At 50.7% G+C, this 23,886-nt stretch overlaps 1 protein-coding gene across 1 annotated transcript in view; it reads left to right on the top strand.

Moving 5' to 3' along the window:
• The window catches only part of LOC119966451 (scavenger receptor class B member 1-like), a 115,639-nt gene that overhangs the window by 85,425 nt on the left and 6,328 nt on the right, over positions 1 to 23,886 (top strand). The window contains 3 exon segments of the mRNA XM_038798192.1: positions 7,599 to 7,650; positions 13,824 to 13,976; positions 18,001 to 18,117. Coding sequence (XP_038654120.1) covers positions 7,599 to 7,650; positions 13,824 to 13,976; positions 18,001 to 18,117 — 322 coding nt within the window.

A 23,886-nucleotide genomic window follows, 5' to 3' on the forward strand; every position in this document is an offset into this window, starting at 1 on the left:
AAAGCAGGGAATTATAGACCAGTCAGCCTAACATCGGTTCTGGGGAAAATGCTTGAATCCATTATCAAGGACTTTATAGCGGAACATTTAGAAAGCAGTGGCAGGATCAGTCAGAGCCAGCATGGATTAATGAAGGAAAATCATGCTTGACAAATCTGTTGGAATTATTTGAAGATGTAACCAGTACAGTCGCCAAGGGGGAGCCAGTCGATGTGGTATATTCGAACTTTCAGAAGGCGTTTGACAAAGTCCCGCATAAGAGATTATTGCGCAAAATTAAAGTGCCTGGGATTGGGGGAAATGTATTGAGTTGGATAGAAAACTGGTTGGCAGAGAGGAAACAAAGCGTTGGGATTAATGGGTCCTTTTCAAATTGGCAGGCAGTAACCAGCGGGGTACCACAGGGATCGGTGCTGGGACCCCAGCTATTCACAATATATATGAATGATTTGGATGAGGGAACAAAATGTAATATCTCAAGTTTGCAGATGATAAAAAGTTAGGCGGGAGGGTGAATTGTGGCGAGGATGCAGGGATCCTACAGCAAGATCTGGGCAGGTTGGGCAAGTGGGCAAATCAATGGCAGATACAGTATAATTTGGATAAGTGTGAGGTTATTCACTTTGGAAGCAAAAACAGGAAGGCAGATTACTGCCTGAATGGTTGCAAATTGGGAGAGGGGAGTGTGCAGTGGGACCTGGGTGTCCTTGTGCACCATTCGCTGAAGGTAAGCATGCAGGTGTAGCAGGCGGTAAAGAAGGCTAATGGTATGTTGGCCTTCATTGCGAGAGGATTCGAATACAGGAGCAGGGATGTGTTGCTGCAATTATACAGGGCCTTGGTGAGGCCACACCTGGAGTATTGTGTGCAGATTTGGTCTCCTTCTCCGAGGAAGGATGTTCCTGCTCTCGAGGGAGAGCAGCGAAGGTTTCCCAGACTGATTCCAGGGATGGCGGGACTGTCATATGAGGAGAGATTGACTAGGTTGGGATTGTTCTCGCTGGAGTTCAGAAGAATGAGGGGGGATCTCATAGAGACTTTTAAAATTCTAACAGGTCTAGACAGGGTAGATGCAGGGAAGATGTTACCAATGATGGGTGTGTCCAGAACAAGGGGTCACATTCTGAGGATTCAGGGTAAACCATTTTGGACAGAGATAAGGAGACATTTCTTTACACAAAGAACAGAAGAACATAAGAACATAAGAACTAGGAGCAGGAGTAGGCCATCTGGCCCCTCGAGCCTGCTCCGCCATTCAATTAGATCATGGCTGATCTTTTGTGGACTCAGCTCCACTTTCCGGCCCGAACACCATAACCCTTAATCCCTTTATTCTTCAAAAAACTATCTATCTTTACCTTAAAAACATGTAATGAAGGAGCCTCAACTGCTTCACTGGGCAAGGAATTCCATAGATTCCCAACCCTTTGGGTGAAGAAGTTCCTCCTAAACTCAGTCCTAAATCTACTTCCCCTTATTTTGAGGCTATGCCCCCTAGTTCTGCTGTCACCCGCCAGTGGAAACAACCTGCCCGCATCTATCCTATCTATTCCCTTCATAATTTTAAATGTTTCTATAAGATCCCCCCTCATCCTTCTAAATTCCAACGAGTACAGTCCCAGTCTACTCAACCTCTCCTCATAATCCAACCCCTTCAGCTCTGGGATTAACCTAGTGAATCTCCTCTGCACACCCTCCAGCGCCAGTACGTCCTTTCTCAAGTAAGGAGACCAAAACTGAACACAATACTCCAGGTGTGGCCGCACTAACACCTTATACAATTGCAACACTTCCCTAGTCTTAAACTCCATCCCTCGAGCAATGAAGGACAAAATTCCATTTGCCTTCTTAATCACCTGTTGCACTTGTAAAGCAACCTTCTGTGACTCATGCACTAGCACACCCAAGTCTCTCTGAACAGCGGCATGCTTTAATATTTTATCGTTTAAATAATAATCCCGTTTGCTGTTATTCCTACCAAAATGGATAACCTCACATTTGTCAACATTGTATTCCATCTGCCAGACCCGAGCCCATTCACTTAACCTATCCAAATCCCTCTGCAGACTTCCAGTATCCTCTGCACTTTTCGCTTTACCACTCATCTTAGTGTCATCTGCAAACTTGGACACATTGCCCTTGGTCCCCAACTCCAAATTATCTATGTAAATTGTGAACAATTGTGGGCCCAACACGGATCCCTGAGGGACACCACTAGCTACTGATTGCCAACCAGAGAAACACCCATTAATCCCCACTCTTTGCTTTCTATTAATTAACCAATCCTCTATCCATGCTACTACTTTACCCTTAATGCCATGCATCTTTATCTTGTGCAGCAACCTTTTGTGTGCAACCTTGTCAAAGGCTTTCTGGAAATCCAGATATACCACATCCATCGGCTCCCCGTTATCTACTGCACTGGTAATGTCCTCAAAAAATTCCACTAAATTAGTTAGGCATGACCTGCCTTTTACAAACCCATGCTGCGTCTGCCCAATGGGACAATTTCTATCCAGATGCCTCGCAATTTCTTCCTTGATGATAGATTCCAGCATCTTCCCTATTACCGAAGTTAAGCTCACTGGCCTATAATTTCCTGCTTTCTGCCTACCTCCTTTTTTAAACAGTGGCGTCATGTTTGCTAATTTCCAATCCACCGGGACCACCCCAGAGTCTAGTGAATTTCGGTAAATTATCACTAGTGCACCTGCAATTTCACCAGCCATCTCTTTTAGCACTCTGGGATGCATTCCATCAGGGCCAGGAGACTTGTCTACCTTTAGCCCCATTAGCTTGCCCATCACTCCCTCCTTAGTGATAACAATCCTCTCAAGGTCCTCACCTGTCATAGCCTCATTTCTATCAGTCGCTGGCATGTTATTTGTGTCTTCCACTGTGAAGACCGACACAAAAAACCTGTTCAGTTCCTCAGCCATTTCCTCATCTCCCATTATTAAAACTCCCTTCTCATCCTCTAAAGGACCAATATTTACCTTACCCACTCTTTTTTGTCTTATATATTTGTAAAAACTTTTACTGTCTGTTTTTATATTCTGAGCAAGTTTACTCTCATACTCTATCTTACTCTTCTTTATAGCTTTTTTAGTAGCTTTCTGTTGCCCCCTAAAGATTTCCCAGTCCTCTAATCTCCCAGCAATCTTTGCCACTTTATATGCTTTTTCCTTCAATTTGATACTCTCCCTTATTTCCTTAGATATCCACGGTCGATTTTCCCTCTTTCTTCCGTCCTTCCTTTTTGTTGGTATAAACCTTTGCTGAGCACTGTGAAAAATCGCTTGGAAGGTTCTCCACTGTTCCTCAACTGTTCCACCATAAAGTCTTAGCTCCCAATCTACCTTAGCTAGTTCTTCTCTCATCCCCTTGTAATCTCCTTTGTTTAAACACAAAACGCTAGTATTTGATTTTACTTTCTCACCCTCCATCTGTATTTTAAATTCCACCATATTGTGATCGCTCCTTCCGAGAGGATCCCTAACTATGAGATCATGAATCAATCCTGTCTCATTACACAGGACAAGATCTAGGACTGCTTGTTCCCTCGTAGGTTCCATTACATACTGTTCCAGGAAACTATCGCGGATACATTCTATAAACTCCTCCTCAAGGCTGCCTAGACCGACCTGGTTAACCAATCGACATGTAGATTAAAATCCCCCATGATAACTGCTGTACCATTTCTACATGCATCAGTTATTTCTTTGTTTATTGCCTGCCCCACCATAACGTTACTATTTGGTGGCCGATAGACTACTCCTATCAGTGACTTTTTCACCTTACTATTCCTGATTTCCACCCAAATGGATTCAACCTTATCCTCCATAGAACCGATGTCATCCCTTACTATTGCCCGGATGTCATCCTTAAATAACAGAGCAACACCACCTCCCTTACCATCCACTCTGTCCTTCCGAATAGTTTGATACCCTCGGATATTTAACTCCCAGTCGTGACCATCCTTTAACCATGTTTCAGTAATGGCCACTAAATCATAGTCATTTACGATGATTTGTGCCATCAACTCATTTACTTTATTCCGAATACTACGAGCATTCAGGTAAAGTACACTTATGTTGGTTTTTTTACCTCTGTTTTGAATCTTAACATCTTCAGTTTTATTCCTTTTGTTATTACTGGGCCTATTCACTGTGCTCCCCTCAGTCACTGTACCTTGTACTGTCGCCCTTTTAGATTTCTGACTATGTCTTCTCTGCCTTGCACTTTTCCCCTTACTTCCTTTTGCTTCTGTCCCTGTTTTACTACCTTCCAACTTCCTGCATCGGTTCCCATCCCCCTGCCACATTAGTTTAAACCCTCCCCAACAGCTCTAGAAAACACCCCCCCTAGGACATCGGTTCCAGTCCTGCCCAGGTGCAGACCGTCCGGTTTGTACTGGTCCCACCTCCCCCAGAACCGGTCCCAATGCCCCAGGAATTTGAATCCCTCCCTATTGCACCATCTCTCGAGCCACGCATTCATCCTATCTATCCTGACATTCCTACTCTGACTAGCTCGTGGCACTTGTAGCAATCCTGAGATTACTACCTTTGAGGTCCTACTTTTTAGTTTAACTCCTAACTCCCTGAATTCCGCTTGTAGGACCTCATCCCGTTTTTTACCTATATCGTTGGTGCCTATGTGCACCATGACAGCTGGCTGTTCACCCTCCCCCCACAGAATGTCCTGCAGCCGCTCCGAGACATCCTTGACCCTTGCACCAGGGAGGCAACATACCATCCTGGAGTCTCGATTGCGTCCACAGAACCGCCTGTCTATTCCCCTTACGATCGAGTCCCCTATCACTATAGCCCTGCCATTTTTCTTCCTGCCCTGCTGTGCAGCAGAGCCAGCCACGGTGCCATGAACCTGGCTGCTGCTGCCTTCCCCTGGTGAGCCATCTCCCCCAACAGTATCCAAAGCGGTATATCTGTTTTGCAGGGAGATGACCGCAGGGGACACCTGCACTGCCTTCCTACTCTTGCTCTGTCTTTTGGTCACCCATTTTCAATCTCCCTCAGTAACCTTCACCTGCGGTGTGACCAACTCGCTAAACGTGCTATCCACGACCTCCTCAGCATCGCGGATGCTCCAAAGTGAGTCCATCCGCAGCTCCAGAGCCGTCAAGCGGTCCAACAAGAGCTGCAACTGGACACACTTCTTGCACGTGAAGGAGCCAGGGACAGTGGACGTGTCCCTGAGCTCCCACATCGCACACGAGGAGCATGACACGGGTCTGGGATCTCCTGCCATGTCTTAAACCCTTGGTAAACTTAAACAACTACAATTTCAAAATAAAAATAAATAAATTAGACAATGAAAAGAAAAAGAGAGACTACTTACCAGTCACTTACCAGGGTTAAAAAGCACCTCCTCACACTCTGCACCGAATTACCTCACTGCACCAAATTACCAAGTTTCAATCCCCCACTCTGGATGAGTCTCACTCCGGATGAGTCTCCTGGAAAAGAGTGGTGAGCCTGTGGAATTCATTACCACAGGAAGTAGTTGATGCTAAAACATTGAATATATTCAAGAGGCGGCTGGATATAGCACTTGGGGAGAATGGGATCAAAGGCTATGGGGAGAAAGCAGGATTAGGCTATTGAGTTGGATGATCAGCCATGATCGTGATGAATGGCGGAACAGGCTCGAAGGGCCAAAAGGCCTCATCCTGCTCCTATCTCCTATGTATCCACATATCCACGTATCTATGCATCCATGTATCTATGTATCCATGTATCCATGTATCCATGTATCCATGTCTCCATGTCTCCATGTCTCCATGTATCCATGTATCTATGTACTACCTCAGCCATGCACCCAGATCCATGTGTAAATCCCCTTTAGGTCCCTAACCGGCCCTCCTCCTCCTTTTACCACCTTTTACTATTTATGAAGACTGAAGCAGAAAACTGTGGGATTGTGTTGGTCAAATCCCTCTTCATTTCTCTAATGAGCTTTTCACCTCCCTCTGAACCTTCTTTATTCCTCTTGGATCTCATAAACACTTTTCCTTCTTTAGCTTAATTTCCAATCTTTTGTCATCCAGAGAGCCCTGGATTTGTTCGCCCTACCTTTCCCTTTCGAGGGAGTTGACCCTGACTGTGTCTGAACTAATCCTTTGTTCAGCTACCATTTCTCCAGCCAACCTTTGACTCCAAATATTCAGCCCAGATCCATTCTTACCCCATTGAAGTTGTTTATTTTTCAAGTTAATTATTCTGACTCTGGATTGTACTGTGTTCTTTTTCATAGTCTGCTTGACCCTCACGATACAAAGATCACTGTCCCTAAATGTTCTCCGAATGACACTTGATCGACTTGGTACAGTCCATTTCCAAGAACCAGGTCCAGCAATCCCTCATTCATCTTTGGTCTGGAAACGTACTACTGTAGAAAATTTACCTGAACACACACGGGCAACTCTCGCACCGCTCTGCCCTTCACACTACTGCTATCCCGGTCAATATTCAGATCATTAAAAGTCCCCATTCGAACTACACTATAATCCTTGCCCACATCTGTAATTTCCTTGCAAATTTCTTCCTCTATATCTTTCCCACTCATTAGTAGCTTGTAGACGACACGCAGCAATATTAGTTCAAGCCAAATAGAGTTCCTTTCCCCAGCATTCTCCTTAATCAGTTCCGACCCTCTCACTTTCCTTCCTTGGACATTTTGTATCCAGGAATATTAACATCAAGTCTTGCCCTTTGAACCAGGTTTCTGATATCACCACAAATTTTCACAATGTAATCTGCACCCGCAACCAGCTAATCATATTTATCACATCGCATTGTAACCCTGATTATTACTGTGTCTCTTACTCTGACCCCACCTATCAATTTGCTCGTCTATCTTCCCCAGTATTGTGCACCTTGGCTTCCTCTCTGACATCATTCCCATACCCCTGCCAAGTTCAATTCAACCCTCCAGTTCTGTTATCTGTGAATGAGGAATTGTGAAGTGATTACAGTCAGTGATAGAACATAGAACATAGAACAGTACAGCACAGAACAGGCCCTTCGGCCCTCGATGTTGTGCCGAGCAATGATCACCCTACTTAAACCCACGTAACCCGTATACCCGTAACCCAACAATCCCCCCATTAACCTTACACTACGGGCAATTTAGCATGGCCAATCCACCTAACCCGCACATCTTTGGACTGTGGGAGGAAACCGGAGCACCCGGAGGAAACCCACGCACACACGGGGAGGACGTGCAGACTCCACACAGACAGTGACCCAGCCGGGAATCGAACCTGGGACCCAGGAGCTGTGAAGCATTGATGCTAACCATCATGCTACCGTGAGGCCCCCATTTGACATTCTTTAATCAGCTGACTGACGTCTCAATCTGTCTTTCAATTTGATTTGACATTGATAGAAAACTCAGCAGAACGATAATTCCTGCTGGTTAATGTGACAGAAAATGGGACAATTCCTCATCAATGACCGATGACAGATCTGAAACCAAAGTCAAGGGAAAATGCCCATCAGCTCATGGGATCAGATTTTGAAATATTTACACAATTTCTCAGGCAGCAGAATAACCTTTGACCTCTCTTTCTTCAGAATTACTGGGAAAATGAAGACTATGCTGCTACCTTTAATTTGGTTCGATGAGGTGAGGACATCATCAAGGAAGATCTAAAAAGATATTGATATCATTTTCTTACTACTTGAAGTCAAATGAAACATGGAAACTCAATCGGTCAGAACTGAGGCTCACAGACTGAATCAAATTGCGTGTTATATTTTCATTGCAGAAATCTAGAGAAATTCATTATCCAGCGGCAGAGAATTTGATTTATGAAGCATCTCCCACACGGTTCAGTGACAGACACAGGAATGGAATCTTCACCATTCCCTATGCGGAGGGTTGAAGGTGGAACTGAAAACTAAACCCTTGTGTGGCCCTTGCTGAAAGGACTGTGATTGGTGATTCTTTAACATGTACCTCCACACGGTCTTTCCTGGTGGTTATGGCCAATGTCGAGACAGTTTGCTCTTGTCCAAGTTCCGATGTCTGTGGCCCCTTACCTCAGCAATTCTGTACCCATGAGGACTCAGCCACACACTACCCCATCCAACTGTCCTCGGCCATGAAGGCACGAATCACCACCTGACTCTCTGGCAGATAGACCAGGGAGCTGAAATGTGACCATGTGGTGCCTTGAGGGGGAGCTGCCCTATCAGGGGACCGCTGCCTTTTTGGATTGGATTTCTTTATTCTCACGTGAACCGAGGTACAGCGAAAAGTATTTTTCTGCGAGCAGCTCAACAGATCATTAAGTACATGGGAAGAAAATGAAAGAAAAGATAATACATCATAGGGCAACACAATATACACAACATAGACACCGGCATCGGGTGAAGCATACAGGGAATCCATAAGAGGGTCGTTTAGGAGACTGGTAACATATATCATAGAATTTACAGTGCAGAATAAGGCTATTTGGCCCATAGAGTCTGCACCGGCCCTTGGAAAGAGCACTCTACCCAAGCCCACGCCTCCACCCTGTCCCCAGAACCCAGTAACCCCATCTAACCTTTTTGGACACTAAGGGGCAATTTATCATGGCCAATCCACCTAACCTGCACATCTTTGGACTGTGGGAGGAAACCGGAGCACCCGGAGGAAACCCACGCAGACACAGGGAGAACGTGCAGACTCCGCACAGACAGTGATCCTCGCCAGGAATCAAACCTGGGTCCCTGGAGCTGTGAAGCAACAGTGCTAATGTGCTGCCCATGGTAACAGCGGGGAAGAAGCTGTTTTTGAGTCTGTTCGTTCGTGTTCTCAGACTTTTGTATCTCCTGCCCAATGGAAGAAGTTGGAAGAGTGAGTAAGCCGGGTGGGAGGGATCCTTGATTATGCTGCCCGCTTTCCCCAGGCAGCGGGAGGTGTAGATGGAATCAATGGATGGGAGGCAGGTTCGTGTGATGGACTGGGCGGTGTTCATGACTCTCTGAAGTTCCTTGCGGTCCTGGGCCGAGCAGTTGCCATACCAGGCTGTGATGCAGCCCGATAGGATGCTTTCTATAGTGCATCTGTAAAATTTGGTAAGGGTTAATGTGGACATGCCGAATTTCCTTTGTTTCCTGAGGAAGTATAGGCGCTGTTCTGCTTTCTTGGTGGTAGTGTCGACGTGGGTGGACCAGGACAGATTTTTGGTGATGTGCACACCTAGGAATTTGAAACTGCTAACCATCTCCACCTCGGCCCCGTTGATGCTGACAGGGGTGTGTACAGTACTTTGCTTCCTGAAGTCAATGACCAGCTCTTTAGTTTTGCTGGCATTGAGGGAGAGATTGTTGTCGCTACACCACTCCGCTAGGTTCTCTGTCTCCCTCCTGTATTCGGACTCGTCGTTATTCGAGATCCGGCCCACTATGGTAGTATCGTCAGCAAACCTGTTGATGGAGTTGGAACCAAATTTTGCCACACAGTCGTGTATGTACAGGGAGTAGAGTAGGGGGCTAAGTACGCAGCCTTGTGGAGCCCCGGTATTGAGGACTATTGTGGATGAGGTGTTGGTGTTTATTCTTACTGATTGTGGTCTGTTGGTCAGAAAGTCAAGGATCCAGTTGAAGAGTGGAGAGCCAAGTCCTAGGTTTTGGAGCTTTGATATGAGCTTGCAGTTCTGGTCGCCGCATTATAGGAAGGATGTGGAAGCATTGGAATGGGTGCAGAGGAGATTTACCAGAATGTTGCCTGGTATGGAGGGAAGATCTTATGAGGGAAGGCTGAGGGACTTGAGGCTGTTTTAGTTAGTGAGAAGAAGGTTAAGAGGTGACTTAATTGAAGCATACAAGATGATCAGAGGATTAGGTAGGATGGACAGTGAGAGCCTTTTTCCTCAGATGGTGATGTCTAGCACGAGGGGACATAGCTTTAAATTGAGGGGAGATAGATATAGGAGAGATGTCAGAGGTAGGTTCTTTACTCAGAGAGTAGTAAGGGCGTGGAATGCCCTGCCTGCAACAGTAGTGGACTCGCCAACATTAAGGGCATTTAAATGGTCATTGGATAGACATATGGATGATAATGGAATAGTGTAGATGGACTTTAGATTGGTTTCACAGGTCGGTGCAACATCGAGGGCCGAAGGGCCTGTACTGCGCTGTAATGTTCTATGTTCTATCTACTCTAAACCTTGCCCTTCACACCTTAAACCTATGACCCCTAGTAATTGACCCCTCTACCCTGGGGAAAAGCCTCTGACTATCCATTCTGTCTATGCCCCTCATAATTTTGTAGACCTCTATCAGGTCGCCCCTCAACTTTCTTCGTTCCAGTGAGAACAAACCGAGTTTATTCAACTGCTCCTCATAACTAATGCCCTCCATACCAGGCAACATCCTGGTAAATCTCTTCTGCACCCTCTCTAAATCCTCCACATCCTTCTAGTAGTGTGGCGACCAGAATTAAACACTATACTCCAAGTGTGGCCTAACTAAGGTTCTATACAGCTGCAACATGACTTGCCAATTCTTATACTCAATGTCCCGGCCAATGAAGGCAAGCATGCCGTATGCCTTCTTGACTTACCTTCTCCACCTGTGTTGCCCCTTTCAGTGACCTGTGGACCTGTACACCTAGATCTCTCTGACTTTCAATGCTCTTTAGCGTTCTACCATTCAGTGTATATTCCCTACCTGCATTAGACCTTCCAAAATGCATTACCTCACATTTGTCTGGATTAAACTCCATCTGCCATCTCTCCGCCCAAGTCTCCAAACGATCTAAATCCTTCTGTATCCTCTGACAGTTCTCATCGCTATCTGTAATTCCACCAACCTTTGTGTCGTCTGCAAACTTACTAATCACCCAGTAATCCCCACACATTGCTTTCTATTAATTAACCAATCCTCTATCCATGCTACTACTTTACCCTTAATGCCATGCATCATTATTTTTTGCAGCAACCTTTTGTGTGGCACATTGTCAAAAGCTTTCTGGAAATCCAGATATACCACATCCATTGGCTCCCCGTTATCTACTGCACTGGTAATGTCCTCAAAACATTCCACTAAATTCCACTAAAAGGCAGAGGATACTGGAAGTCTGCAGAGGGATTTGGATAGGTTAAGTGAATGGGCTCGGGTCTGGCAGATGGAATACAATGTTGACAAATGTGAGGTTATCCATTTTGGTAGGAATAACAGCAAATGGGATTATTATTTAAACGATAAAATATTAAAGCATGCCGCTGTTCAGAGAGACCTGGGTGTGCTAGTGCATAAGTTACAGAAAGTTGGTTTACAGGTGCAACAGGTGATTGAGAAGGCAAATGGAATTTTGTCCTTCATTGCTAGAGGGATGGAGTTTAAGACTAGGGAGGTTATGCTGCAATTGTATAAGATGTTAGTGAGGCCACACCTGGAGTATTGTGTTTAGTTTTGGTCTCCTTACCTGAGAAAGGACATACTGGCACTGGAGGGTGTGCAGTGGAGATTCACTAGGTTAATCCCAGAGCTGAAGGTGTTGAATTACGAGGAGAGGTTGAGTAGACTGGGACTGTACTCGTTGGAATTTAGAAGGATGAGGGGGGATCTTATAGAAACATTTAAAATTATGAAGGGAATAGATAGGATAGATGCGGGCAGGTTGTTTCCACTGGCGGGTGAAAGCAGAACCAGGGGGCATAGCCTCAAAATAAGGGGAAGTAGATTTAGGACTGAGTTTAGGAGGAACTTCTTCACCCAAAGGGTTGTGAATCTATGGAATTCCTTGCCCAGTGAAGCAGTTGAGGCTCCTTCATTAAATGTTTTTAAGATAAAGATAGATAGTTTTTTGAAGAATAAAGGGATTAAGGGTTATGGTGTTCGGGCCGGAAAGTGGAGCTGAGTCCACAAAAGATCAGCCATGATCTAATTGAATGGCGGAGCAGGCTCGAGGGGCCAGATGGCCTACTCCTGCTCCTAGTTCTTATGTTCTTACATTCTTATAAATGGTGCTGGGAAAATTGACGGGATTGAAGGTGGATAAATTCCCAGGGCCTGAGAATCTGCATCCAGAGTGCTTAAGGAGGTGGCTCTGGAAATAGTGGATGCATTGGTGGTCATCTTCCGGGATTCTATAGACTCTGGAACTGACTCTGCAGATTGAAGGATTGAAGGGATTGAAGGATAATGGTATGTTGGCCTTCATTGCGAGAGGTTTCGAGTATAGAGGCAGGGATGTGTTGCTGCAATTGTACAGGGCCTTGGTTACTGATAGTTATCTGAAAGTTACTCTGAAAGTTACTCTGAAAGTTACTCTGATAGTTGCTCTGATAGTTACTCTGAAAGAGCGAAAGAGTCAGCATACAAAAGTTACTTCTAATGCCAGAGTAACCATTTAAACCCCCAGAGAACCCACCACGCAGTCCCCACCCTGACCCCCCAAGGGGAACATCCCCTCCCCTAATTCCTGATCCCCAGCCCGACCCAACACTGGACCAGAATCCGTTGGGACTGCCAATCGGAGGACGTTACAGGTCGTGAGCGTTGGCATTAATGTAAATCCAGGAATATTGACCTGGCCATTGGGAGGAAAACCTGACCAGGTGGTAATCCAAAATCACCCCTTTTACATTAGCAACAAGAGTTAAAATGTTCCCATCATAGAATCATAGAATTTACAGTGCAGAAGGAGGCCATTCAGCCCATCGAATCTGCACCAGCTCTTGGAAAGAGCACCCCACCCAAAGTCAACAACTCCACCCTTTCCCCATAACCCAGTAACCCCACCCAACACTAAGGGCAATTTTGGACACTAAAGGGCAATTTAGCATGGCCAATCCACCTAACCTGCACATCTTTGGACTGTGGGAGGAAACCAGAGCACCCGGAGGAAACCCACGCAGACACAGGGAGAACGTGCAGACTCCGCACAGACAGTGACCCAAGCCGGAATCGAACCTGGGACCCTGGAGCTGTGAAGCGATTGTGCTATCCACAATGCTACCGTGCTGCCCCATCGATGAGGTGTGTGGAGAGTTTGCAGTGTGATCTTCAGTGGAAACCTCCAGCTTCGTGTCAGCACCAATTGGAGGAGCGACCATCACAGAAAGGAAGAGACAATTAGCAGCAATTATTGTTCAAACACATTGGCTCGTTCACAAATTGAGGCAATATTAATTCGTTAATTCATTCATTAATTCATGAATTAGTTCATTAATTAATTTTTCAGGTCGCCACACTATCAGAAAGATGTGGAGGCTTTGGAGAGGGTGCAGAGGGGGTTTACCAGGATGCTGCCTGGTCTGGAGGGTGTTAGCTATGTGGAGAGGCTGAATAGACTCAGACTGTTTTCATTAGAAAGACGGAGGTTGAGGGGTGACCTGATAGAGGGCTACAAGATTATGAGGGGCTTGGATAGAGTGGATGGGCAGGCACTCTTTCCCAGGGTTGGGGGTGGAGGGGTCAGTCACCATGGGGTAGGTTTAAGGTCCGTGGGGCAAAGTTTAGAGGAGATGTGTGAGGCAGGTTTTTACACAGAGGGTGGTGAGTGCCTGGAACACGTTGCCAGGGGAGGCTGTGGAATTCGATACATTAACGGCGTTCAAAAGGCATCTTGACAAACACATGGATAGGATGGGTATAGAGGGACACGGCACAAGGAAGGGCTGAGGGTTTTCGCAAAGGTTGGTATCATGGCTGGTACAGGCTTGGAGGGCCGAAGGGCCTGTTCCTGTGCTGTATTGGTCTTTGTTCTTTTTTCTATTATTTAAAAAATCAGAATATGATTTGTCCTTTAGTGCATTTTTGTCAGCTGATTTATGTTTACAGAATTGACTATGTTTCCTTCAGAGTGGAAATATCGATGGTCCGATTCTGGACACTTTCTACACCTTCATGGAGGTGATCCCGATGGTGTTGATGTGCGTCCAGTACATCATCCTTGCTCTGGGATGCCTGATACTGACCATCGTTGCCATTCACGGTATTAACTTCCTGCACCAGGTAAAGAAAATGAAAACCTTATGCATCATAAATGTATTCATTCTCATCATCACTTTCACAATTTGCACAAAGGAAACAATTTGAATAAAATTTGTGTTTATCTAAAATGGATCAATGGTGGAAAAATCAATTCTCAAAGCAGCAACCTTAATGTGTGAAATAATTTAAATATTTAACAAATGACCAATTAAATTGGTATTTGGAAGCTTTGCGATTGTCCCTTCCGCAGACTGACAGTGCTGATTGTTGGCTAGTGTGGACCAGAGAGATGAACAGACACTTCCAACACTGAGGAAGGTTCAACTCGATTTTATTAACTAACTTCTAACTAACTAACACACGATGACTGTAGGTCTAAATGATGCTAACTTAAACTAGAGACCTAAGCCTTGTCCGAACCAGTTGATTCTCTCAGCACGTGGTGTGAGTCTGTGCTGGGCTGGATGAGTTCTTGTTACACTGAGAGGCAGCACCCAGAATGAACGGGAACCGTGGTGCCCTCTGCCTTTATAGTGTGTGTATTCTAACTGGTGATTGGCTGCGGTGTTTGTACATGTTGATTGGTCCCTGTGTGTGTCCATCAGTGTGTGTCGGCACCATGATATACTGGTGTATATTATGACATTGATGGGAAAAAGAGCAACTGGATTCTCCGTCGGTCAACCCGGAAATCGGGAATGGTGATTGGGCGGAGAATTGGTCTTTTAAAAATAAATTTAGAGTATCTAATTACTTTTTTTCCAATTAAAGGGCAATTTAGCATGGCCAATCCACCTACCCTGCACATCTTTGGGTTGTAGGGTTGAAACCAATACAGACACGGGGAGAATGTGCAAACTCCACATGGACGGTGACCCAGAGCCGGGATCGAACCCGGGTTTCAGCACCGTGAGGCAGCTGTGCTAACCACTGAGCCACCGTGCCGTTCCTTACATCTTTTTTTTACATCAAAAAGAGTCTGTTTAAGATCAAATTCAAACAGTGGCAACTCTAACAGCTGAGCAAGCCCTCTGTAGGCCCGAGTCTAAATTCAAGGATTGAGACTGTGGAGTGGGGTTTGAATGCACTGTGTTCAGATTCCGAGTTCAGAGTGTAATTCACTGAGCGACAGAGTTCAGAGTTCACTCTGAGTTCAGAGTGTAATTCACTGAGCGACAGAGTTCAGAGTTCACTCTGAGTTCAGAGTGTAATTCACTGAGCGACAGAGTTCAGAGTTCACTCTGAGTTCAGAGTGTAATTCACTGAGCGACAGAGTTCAGAGTTCACTCTGAGTTCAGAGTGTAATTCACTGAGCGACAGAGTTCAGAGTTCACTCTGAGTTCAGAGTGTAATTCACTGAGCGACAGAGTTCAGAGTTCACTCTGAGTTCAGAGTGTAATTCACTGAGCGACAGAGTTCAGAGTTCACTCTGAGTTCAGAGTGTAATTCACTGAGCGACAGAGTTCAGAGTTCACTCTGAGTTCAGAGTGTAATTCACTGAGCGACAGAGTTCAGAGTTCACTCTGAGTTCAGAGTGTAATTCACTGAGCGACAGAGTTCAGAGTTCACTCTGAGTTCAGAGTGTAATTCACTGAGCGACAGAGTTCAGAGTTCACTCTCAGTTCAGAGTGTAATTCACTGAGCGACAGAGTTCAGAGTTCACTCTCAGTTCAGAGCGACAGCACGAGGCCGGAGAATCGGCCTTGATGCTAGAATCGTGGCGGGCGGCGAGTTTCGCTCCACATTGCGATTCTCCAGCGCCTCGACAGCAGCATCAATGTGTTCCACTCTGCGTGTACAGTAAACGCTGTTCACATATCATTAGCGGTCCTGATCCGGAATTCTCCGGAGCCTCCACGGGGGGGGGAATTCTCCACGGCGCGGTTCATTGCAGCTTTTGAAAATCGGGAATCAGGGGCTGTGGCCGATGAGGGGGTGGGACAGGGAGCAGCACGACCGTGGGCTGCTGGGCTGGACACTGGTCAGGCTGGCTGGGGTGGGGGTGGGGGGGCAGGCGCTGGGCTGGGGTGGGGGTGGGGGTGGGGGGGGCAGGCGCTGACCATGGGACAGGCTGGCTGGGGTGGGGGTGGGGGTGGGGGTGGGGGGGGCAGGCGCTGACCATGGGACAGGCTGGGGTGGGGGTGGGGGGGGGCAGGCGCTGACCATGGGACAGGCTGGGGTGGGGGTGGGGGGGGGCAGGCGCTGACCATGGGACAGGCTGGGGTGGGGGTGGGGGGGGCGCTGACCATGGGACAGGCTGGGGTGGGGTGGGGGGGGCAGGCGCTGACCACGGGACAGGCTGGGGTGGGGGTGGGGGGGGGCAGGCGCTGACCATGGGACAGGCTGGGGTGGGGGTGGGGGGGGGGGGGGGGGGGGGGGCAGGCGCTGACCACGGGACAGGCTGGCTGGGGGGGGGGGGGGGGGGGCAGGCGCTGACCACGGGACAGGCTGGCTGGGGTGGGGGTGGGGGGGGCAGGCGCTGACCACGGGACAGGCTGGCTGGGGTGGGGGGGGCGCTGACCACGGGACAGGCTGGGGGGGGGGTGGGGGTGGGGGGGGGCAGGCGCTGACCACGGGACAGGCTGGCTGGGGTGGGGGTGGGGGGGGGCAGGCGCTGACCGTGGGACAGGCTGGGGTGGGGGTGGGGGTGGGGGGGGGCGCTGACCACGGGACAGGCTGTGGTGGGGGTGGGGGTGGGGGGGGGGGGGGCAGGCTCTGACCATGGGACAGGCTGGGTGGGGGTGGGGGTGGGGGTGGGGGGGGCAGGCTCTGACCATGGGACAGGCTGGGGTGGGGTGGGGGGGGCAGGCGCTGACCATGGGACAGGCTGTGGTGGGGGTGGGGTGGGGGTGGGGGGGGCAGCGCTGACCATGGGACAGGCTGGCTGGGGTGGGGGTGGGGGGGGCAGGCGCTGACCGTGGGACAGGCTGGGGTGGGGTGGGGGGGGCAGGCGCTGACCATGGGACAGGCTGGCTGGGGTGGGGGTGGGGGGGGCAGGCGCTGACCATGGGACAGGCTGGGGTGGGGTTAGGGGTGGGGGTGGGGGGGGGGCAGGCGCTGACCACGGGACAGGCTGGGGGGCCACCATTGGCACGCTGCGGCCTGCAAAGCAGCCATTTTGCTTCACACCCCACTGACCACCTATCCTAGCCCATGGTTCTGTAGAGTGACACCGGCCGTGTGGGTGACCTCGCATCCCACCCTCCACCTTACTACACCCACCCCCATCAACCGGCCACCAGCCACATGCAGGGCATCACACAGCCCACCCAGGGGCAACACTTACAGCAGTCACGACAAGGGGGCATCGAGCAGGGGCCGCGGAATGTAACATTGGCAATGGCAGCGCCTGCCGATGGTACGATGGACGCCGGGGCCAGAGATATTAACAGTCTGTGCATTGACGGGGCCAGGGGTGGGGAGGAAGGGGGGTGGGGACATGCGGGGGCAGGGTTTACAGTGCCAACCGGGACCACCATGTAGCCCGGTGGACCTGGTTGGGCACGGGGGGTACGCACCATCCCAATGTGTCGGCCTTTCACCCCCTGCAGACAATGGATATTGGAATTCAACCAGCAATGGAGGCTGTCCAGCTGGTCGCCGCAGCACTGGGGGATGCCCAGCGGCTGTACGAGCTGGCATGGGAGGCGGCACGACGTGTGCGCCAGGGCCAACGCACACGGGACACTCTGATCGCCCCCAGGTTCACCGACTGGGGGGGGGGACCTGGCCAGGGGCATGGACACCGCATCCCAACCCCCCCCCCCCCACTGCACCCTCCTGTACTTCATCAATCCTGTCTCACCTTTCCTGGATATTTCACCCCGACACGGGGTTTGTCACACGTTACAGCAAACGGTCCTTTATCCAGGGATATTACAAACTTCTCTCCTTTCACAGCTCAGTAATAATTCCACATTCCCTCCATTAACCGTCACTTCCAGATTCCCAACACTGAACATCACCATGATTATTATTAATTGGAATTGAATCCAGTCTGCACAAGGTGATGTGTTTTTAATGTTCATCTTTCCTCCTTTTATAGAACAGACACAAAACCTCAAGCGGCAAAAACATTGGTGAGAAATCAGCTGATTCAGAAAAGAAACAGGCGATGGAATGTTTCAATGGGAAGCTGATTGGAACTGAATCTCGTTTCTAGGTGGGTTTTATAGTTCATCTCCGATCTCCCGATCCTTGAATTCAAAGCTTGGGAAAAGGAGAGTGTTTGGATGGACGGTGTCAGAGTTGTACAGCGTTGGAAAGGTCCTTCAGCCTGCTGAGTCTGGACTGACAATAACTACCCCATATCTCGCGCTAATCCCAGCACCTGTCCCATATCCTTAAATGTGAGGGTGTTTCAAATCCTCATTCAAGTGCTTTTTAAAGATGGTGAGGTTTCCAGTCTCCACTCCCTTCCCATGCTGTGCATCACAGATTCTCAACACCCTCTGAGTAAACAAATATTCTCAAATCCCCTCACAATCTCCTGCCTCTCACCCTGAAACTATGCCTCATTGTGATTGACCCTCAACCAAGGGGAACTGCTGCTTCCTATTTACCTGGTCTTCAGAATCTTATACACCTCGATCATATCCCCCTCAGCCTTCTCTGCTCTAAGGAAAACATTCCCAGCCTATCTAGTCTCTCCTTACAGCTCAGATGCTCCATCCCAGGGAACATATCCTGGTGAATCTCCTCTGTACCCCTTCCAGTGCAATCACAGGGGCTGGTTTAGCACAGTAGGCTAAACAGCTGGCTTGTAAAGCAGACCAAGGCCAGCAGCGTGGGTTCAATTCCCATACCAGCCTCCCCGAACAGGCGCTGTAATGTGGCGACTAGGGGCTTTTCACAGTAACTTCATTTGAAGCCAACTTGTGACATTAAGCAATTTTCATTTCATTCACATCCTTCCTTTAGTGTGGTGACCAGACCTGCAGACAGTGCTCCAGCTGTGAGCTACCCAATGTTCTGTACAGCTCCAACATAACCTTCTATGTCACGGCTGATAATAGTAAGTGTCCCATATGCCTTAACGACCCTATTCACCTGCTCTGCCACCTTCTGGGATCTGTGAACAAGCATCCCAAGATCAGAGTTAAACACCATCTGCCACTACTCTGCCCACCTGAATAACCCATCTACACCTCCCTGTAAGCTACAACCCTCCTCTTCGTTGTTAATCATCCAGCCAATCTTCGTGGCATCTGAAAACTTACTTATCATTCCCACGTTGCTGTCTATATCACTTTGATATATTTAACAATCAATAATAAATAAATAATATAACTAATCTTTATTGTCACAAGTAGGCTTACATTAAGATTGCAATGAAGTTACTGTGAAACGGGACCCAGCACTGATCCCTGTGGTACACCGCCTCCAGTTACTCAAACAGCTTCTATCACCACCCTCAGTGTCCTGTTTCAGATCCACCTCAGCACGTTTCCTTGTATTCCACTTGCTTCAATCAATCTCCCGTGTGGGGCCTTGTCAAAGGCTTTGTTAAAATCCATACAAACTACATCAACTGGACTTCCTCCATCCACACACTTCTGTCAAAACATTCTACCAAATTCATTAGGCATGACTCCCTCTGACAAAGCTGATGGAACCAACAATTCAGCCAACACGTGTAGTTGGATCTGAACAGAGGCTTTAATACACTTACAACAGAGCCAGCCTATTCGTCGTTGAACTCCAGATGACTGGCAGGCTGGCTCTAAGGCACTGATCTTTATACATCGGTCCCAGGGGGGAGGAGTCCTGGACGGAGCCAAGGGAGGAGCCCAGTACAAACTCTCGCGTACTCCCAGAGCGACTCCCCCTGGTGGTCGGATACAGCGCCGGCCCTGGGGTGGCTGGCGCCCCGGGCAAGCTGAACTTCGGCGCCCTTCGGGGGGGGCGGGGCCAGGGAGGTAGGGGGGCGGGGCCGGGGGGGGGGGGCGGGGGTCGGGGTCGGGGGGGTGGGGGGGGCGGGGTCGGGGGGGGTGGGGGGGGCGGGGTCGGCGGGGTCGGCGGGGGTCGGGGGGGGGCGGGGGGGGTCGGGGGGGGCGGGGGGGCCGAGGGGGGGCGGGGCCAAGCCCGGGGGGGGGGCCAGGCCCGGGGGGGGCCACGCCCGGGGGGGGGGGGCCGAGCCCGGGGGGGGGCCGAGCCCGGGGGGGGGGCCGAGCCCGGGGGGGGGCCGAGCCCGGGGGGGGGCGAGCCCGGGGGGGGGGCCGAGCCCGGGGGGGGGGGGCGATTCCGGGGGGGGGGCCGGGGCCGAGCCCGGGGAGGGGGCGGGCCCGGGGCGAGGGGGGCGGGCCCTGGGTGAGGGGGGCGGGCCCGAGGCGCGGGGGACGGGGCGGAGGGGGTCGCCCTGGGGGAGGGCGGCCACCGCGCATGCGCATTTGGCACCGGCCCAACTGCGCATGCGCGGGACCCGAGTCTCTGGCGCCCCCTAGCACATGGCGCCCCGGGCGACTGCCCGAGTTGCCGGTGCCTTGGGCCGGCCCTGGTCAGATAGTGCAACTGCACTTACAATGGTGGATAGTGAACATATATACATGGAGTGATATTGGCAACTATATATAGTGTGAATCACATTCACCCCCTGTTAAAAAAATCAAGTCCGGCGGGGGTGATGGCTCAAAGAGTCAGTCTGTCCGGTGGACGAATTGTTCGTTTTGATCTGCGGAGCACCGGGGTTGCAGCCTCTTGCGGTGGCTGGGCGGGCGTCGAGGTCTGGGGTACGGTTTCCGACTCCGGGGCGAGTCTTGTCCGAGCTTCATAAACCTCCTGGTCGAATGGAGACTGGGGGCATGGGGGGCAGGCTGGTGCTCGGGGCTGGTGGGGTGAGCTCGCAGAATCGGGGGGCGCAAGGGGGCGGCCGCATAGGGAACGGGGAAAGGAGTTCCTCGGTGGGGGTAGATGGGGAGCTGGTTCCAGCGGGTGCCAGGTCCCGGAGGGATACTGTGTCCTGGCGACCATCTGGGAACTTAACAAATGCGTACTGTGGGTTGGAATGAAGCAGGCGCACCTTTTCAACAATGGGGTCGGTCTTGTGCGCCCTGATGTGCTTCCTTAGGAGAACCGGGCCTGGCGTCCTCAGCCACGCCGGAAGTGAGACCCTGTGGTAGTGCCCCTGGAAAAAATGAAGAGCCGCTCGTGAGGGGTCTGGTTGGTGGCTGTACACAGGAGGGATCTAATTGCGTGGAGCGCGTCAGGGAGGGCTTCCTGCCACTGGGAAACTTGGAGCTTCCTGGACCTGAGGGTCAGTAGGACGGTCTTCCAGACCATCGCATTCTCCCTCTCCACCAGCCCGTTCCCCCTGAGGTTGTAGCTGGTAGTCTTGCTCGAGGCGATGCCCTTGTCGAGCAGGTACTGAGGCAGCTCGTCGCTCATAAAGGACGAACCCTGGTCGCTGTGCACGTAGCTGGGGAAACCGAACAGGGTGAAGACACTATGCAGGGCCCTAATGACTGTGTGGGAGGTCATATCGGGGCATGGGATGGTGAAGGGGAATCGGGAGAACTCGTCAATAATGTTAAGGAAGTAAATGTTTTTGTTAGTGGAGGGGAGTGGCCCTTTGAAATCGATCGCAAGGCGTTCAAAGGGCCTAGAAGCCTTGACCAGGTGGGCCCTGTCTGGTCTATAGAAGTGCGGTTTGCACTCCGCACAGATCGGGCAGTCCCTGGTGACCGCTTTTACCTCCTCGTTGGAGAATGGCAGGTTTCGGCTCTGATGTAGTGGGCGAGCCGGGTGAACCCTGGATGGCAGAGGTCATCGTGGATGGCTTTTAGGCGGCTGATCTGCGCGCTGGCGCATGTCCCGCGGGATAGGGCATCCGAGGGCTCGTTGAGCTTCCCCGGTCGATATTTGATATCGTAATTGTAGGTGGAGAGTTCGATCCTCCACCAAAGAATTTTGTCATTTTTAATTTTGCCCCTTTGCGAGTTGTCGAACATGAAGGCAACCGATCTTTGGTCAGTGATGAGGGTGAACCTCCTACCTGCGAGGTAGTGCCTCCAGTGACGGATAGCCTCCACAATGGCTTGTGCTTCCTTCTCGACTGAGGAGTGTCGGAGTTCTGAAGCGGAGAGGGTACGGGAGAAAAGTGCAACGGGCCTCCCTGCCTGATTTAGTGTGGCTGCTAGAGCTACCTCTGAGGCGTCGCTCTCAACCTCAAAGGGAGTGGATTCATCCACTGCCCGCATGGCTGCTTTGGCGATGTCCTCCTTGATGCAGCTGAAGGCCTGGCGCGCCTCAGCTGACAGGGGAAATAGTGTGGCCTTGAAGAGTGGGCGGGCTTTGTCCGTATATTGGGGGACCCACTGGGCGTAGTACGAAAGAGCCCCAAGCACCGTTTGAGGGCCTTGGGGCCGTGGGGGAGGGGGAGTTCTCAGAGGGGGTGCATGCGGTCCGGGTCTGGGCCCAGGACTCCGTTCTCCACGACGTAGCCGAGGATGGCCAGTCTGTTTGTGCGGAACACGCATTTCTCCTTGTTATATGTAAGGTTTAATTTTTGGGCCGTCTGGAGAAAACGGTGGAGGTTGGCGTCGTGGTCCTGCTGGTCATGGCCGCAGATGGTAACATTGTCCAGATACGGAAACGTGGCCCGCAGCCCGTACTGGTCCACCATTCGGTCCATTGCTCGTTGGAACACCGAAACCCCGTTAGTGACGCCGAAGGGAACCCGGAGGAAATGGAAGAGGCGGCCATCGGCCTCGAACACCGTGTAGTGGCGGTCCTCCAGGCGGATTGGGAGCTGGTGGTATGCAGACTTCAGATCCACCGTGGAAAATAGCCGATATTGGGCGATCTGATTAACCATGTCTGCGATTCTGGGGAGGGGATACGCGTCTAGGAGCGTAAAGCGATTTATGGTCTGGCTATAATCGACGACCATGCGGAATTTTTCCCCGGTCTTGATGATCACCACCTGAGCTCTCCAGGGACTGTTACTGGCCTCTATGATCCCCTCACTGAGCAGCCTTCGGACCTCCGTTCTGATAAATACCCTATCCTGCAGCTGGTACCGCCTGCTGCGGGTGGCTACCGGTTTGCAATCCGGGGTGAGGTTGGCGAAGAGAGGAGGGGGGGCGATGCGCAGCATGGCGAGGCTGCAGATAGTGAGTGGGGGCAGGGGCCCGCCGAAGCTGAGGGTGAGACTCTGGAGGTTACATTGGAAATCCAAGCCTAAGAGGAGTGGCGCGCAGAGGTCGGGCAAGACATACAGTTTAAATTTGGACTAGCTAGCGCCTCGAATCGTTAGCGTTGCTGTAGTGCGGCCTTGGATTTGGATGGAATGGGAGCCCGAAGCGAGGGCGATAGTTTGGTTGACGGGATAAATAGGGAGGGAACAGCGTCTTACCAGCTCTGGGTGTATGAAGCTCTCTGTGCTCCCGGAGTCGAAGAGGCACGATGTGTTGTACCCGTTGATCTGGACCTCCGTCATCGAATTTCTCAGATGCTTGGAACGAGATTGGTCGAGGGTGACCGTGTTGAGTTGCGGGCCGCGTGGTGGGTGCCCCGGGGAGTCGAATTCTTCCGATCAGGCGTCCTGTCGAGTAGATGCCGCTGCGTTCTGGCGAGCTTGATGCAGGAACACTGCGCTGCGTTGCGGGCCATGTGGTGACTGCCCGGGGAGGTCGTACTCCTCCGATGACCTGTTTGAGTCCGGGGATGCAGCTAGGGCCCGTGGATCGCACGTGGAGGGTGGTGATGAAGATGGCGTCCAAGATGGCGGTCCCCATGAATCGCACGTGGCCGGCCGCATGGTGGAGGTTTGCCAAGGTGGCGGCCCCCATGGATCGCACGTGGCAGGAGGGGGCGGAGCCTGAGCGTAGGCCGCAGCGTTTCGGGCCCCGTGGGCCTGCTGGTGCTGGGGGCGATGTATTTGGACTGTTGGGGTGTTGAGGGCTGGGGCCCTTCTGCCGAGGCACACTTTAGC

Source organism: Scyliorhinus canicula, chromosome 1 (assembly GCF_902713615.1).
Source record: "Scyliorhinus canicula chromosome 1, sScyCan1.1, whole genome shotgun sequence".
In the NCBI taxonomy this organism is placed as follows: domain Eukaryota; kingdom Metazoa; phylum Chordata; class Chondrichthyes; order Carcharhiniformes; family Scyliorhinidae; genus Scyliorhinus; species Scyliorhinus canicula.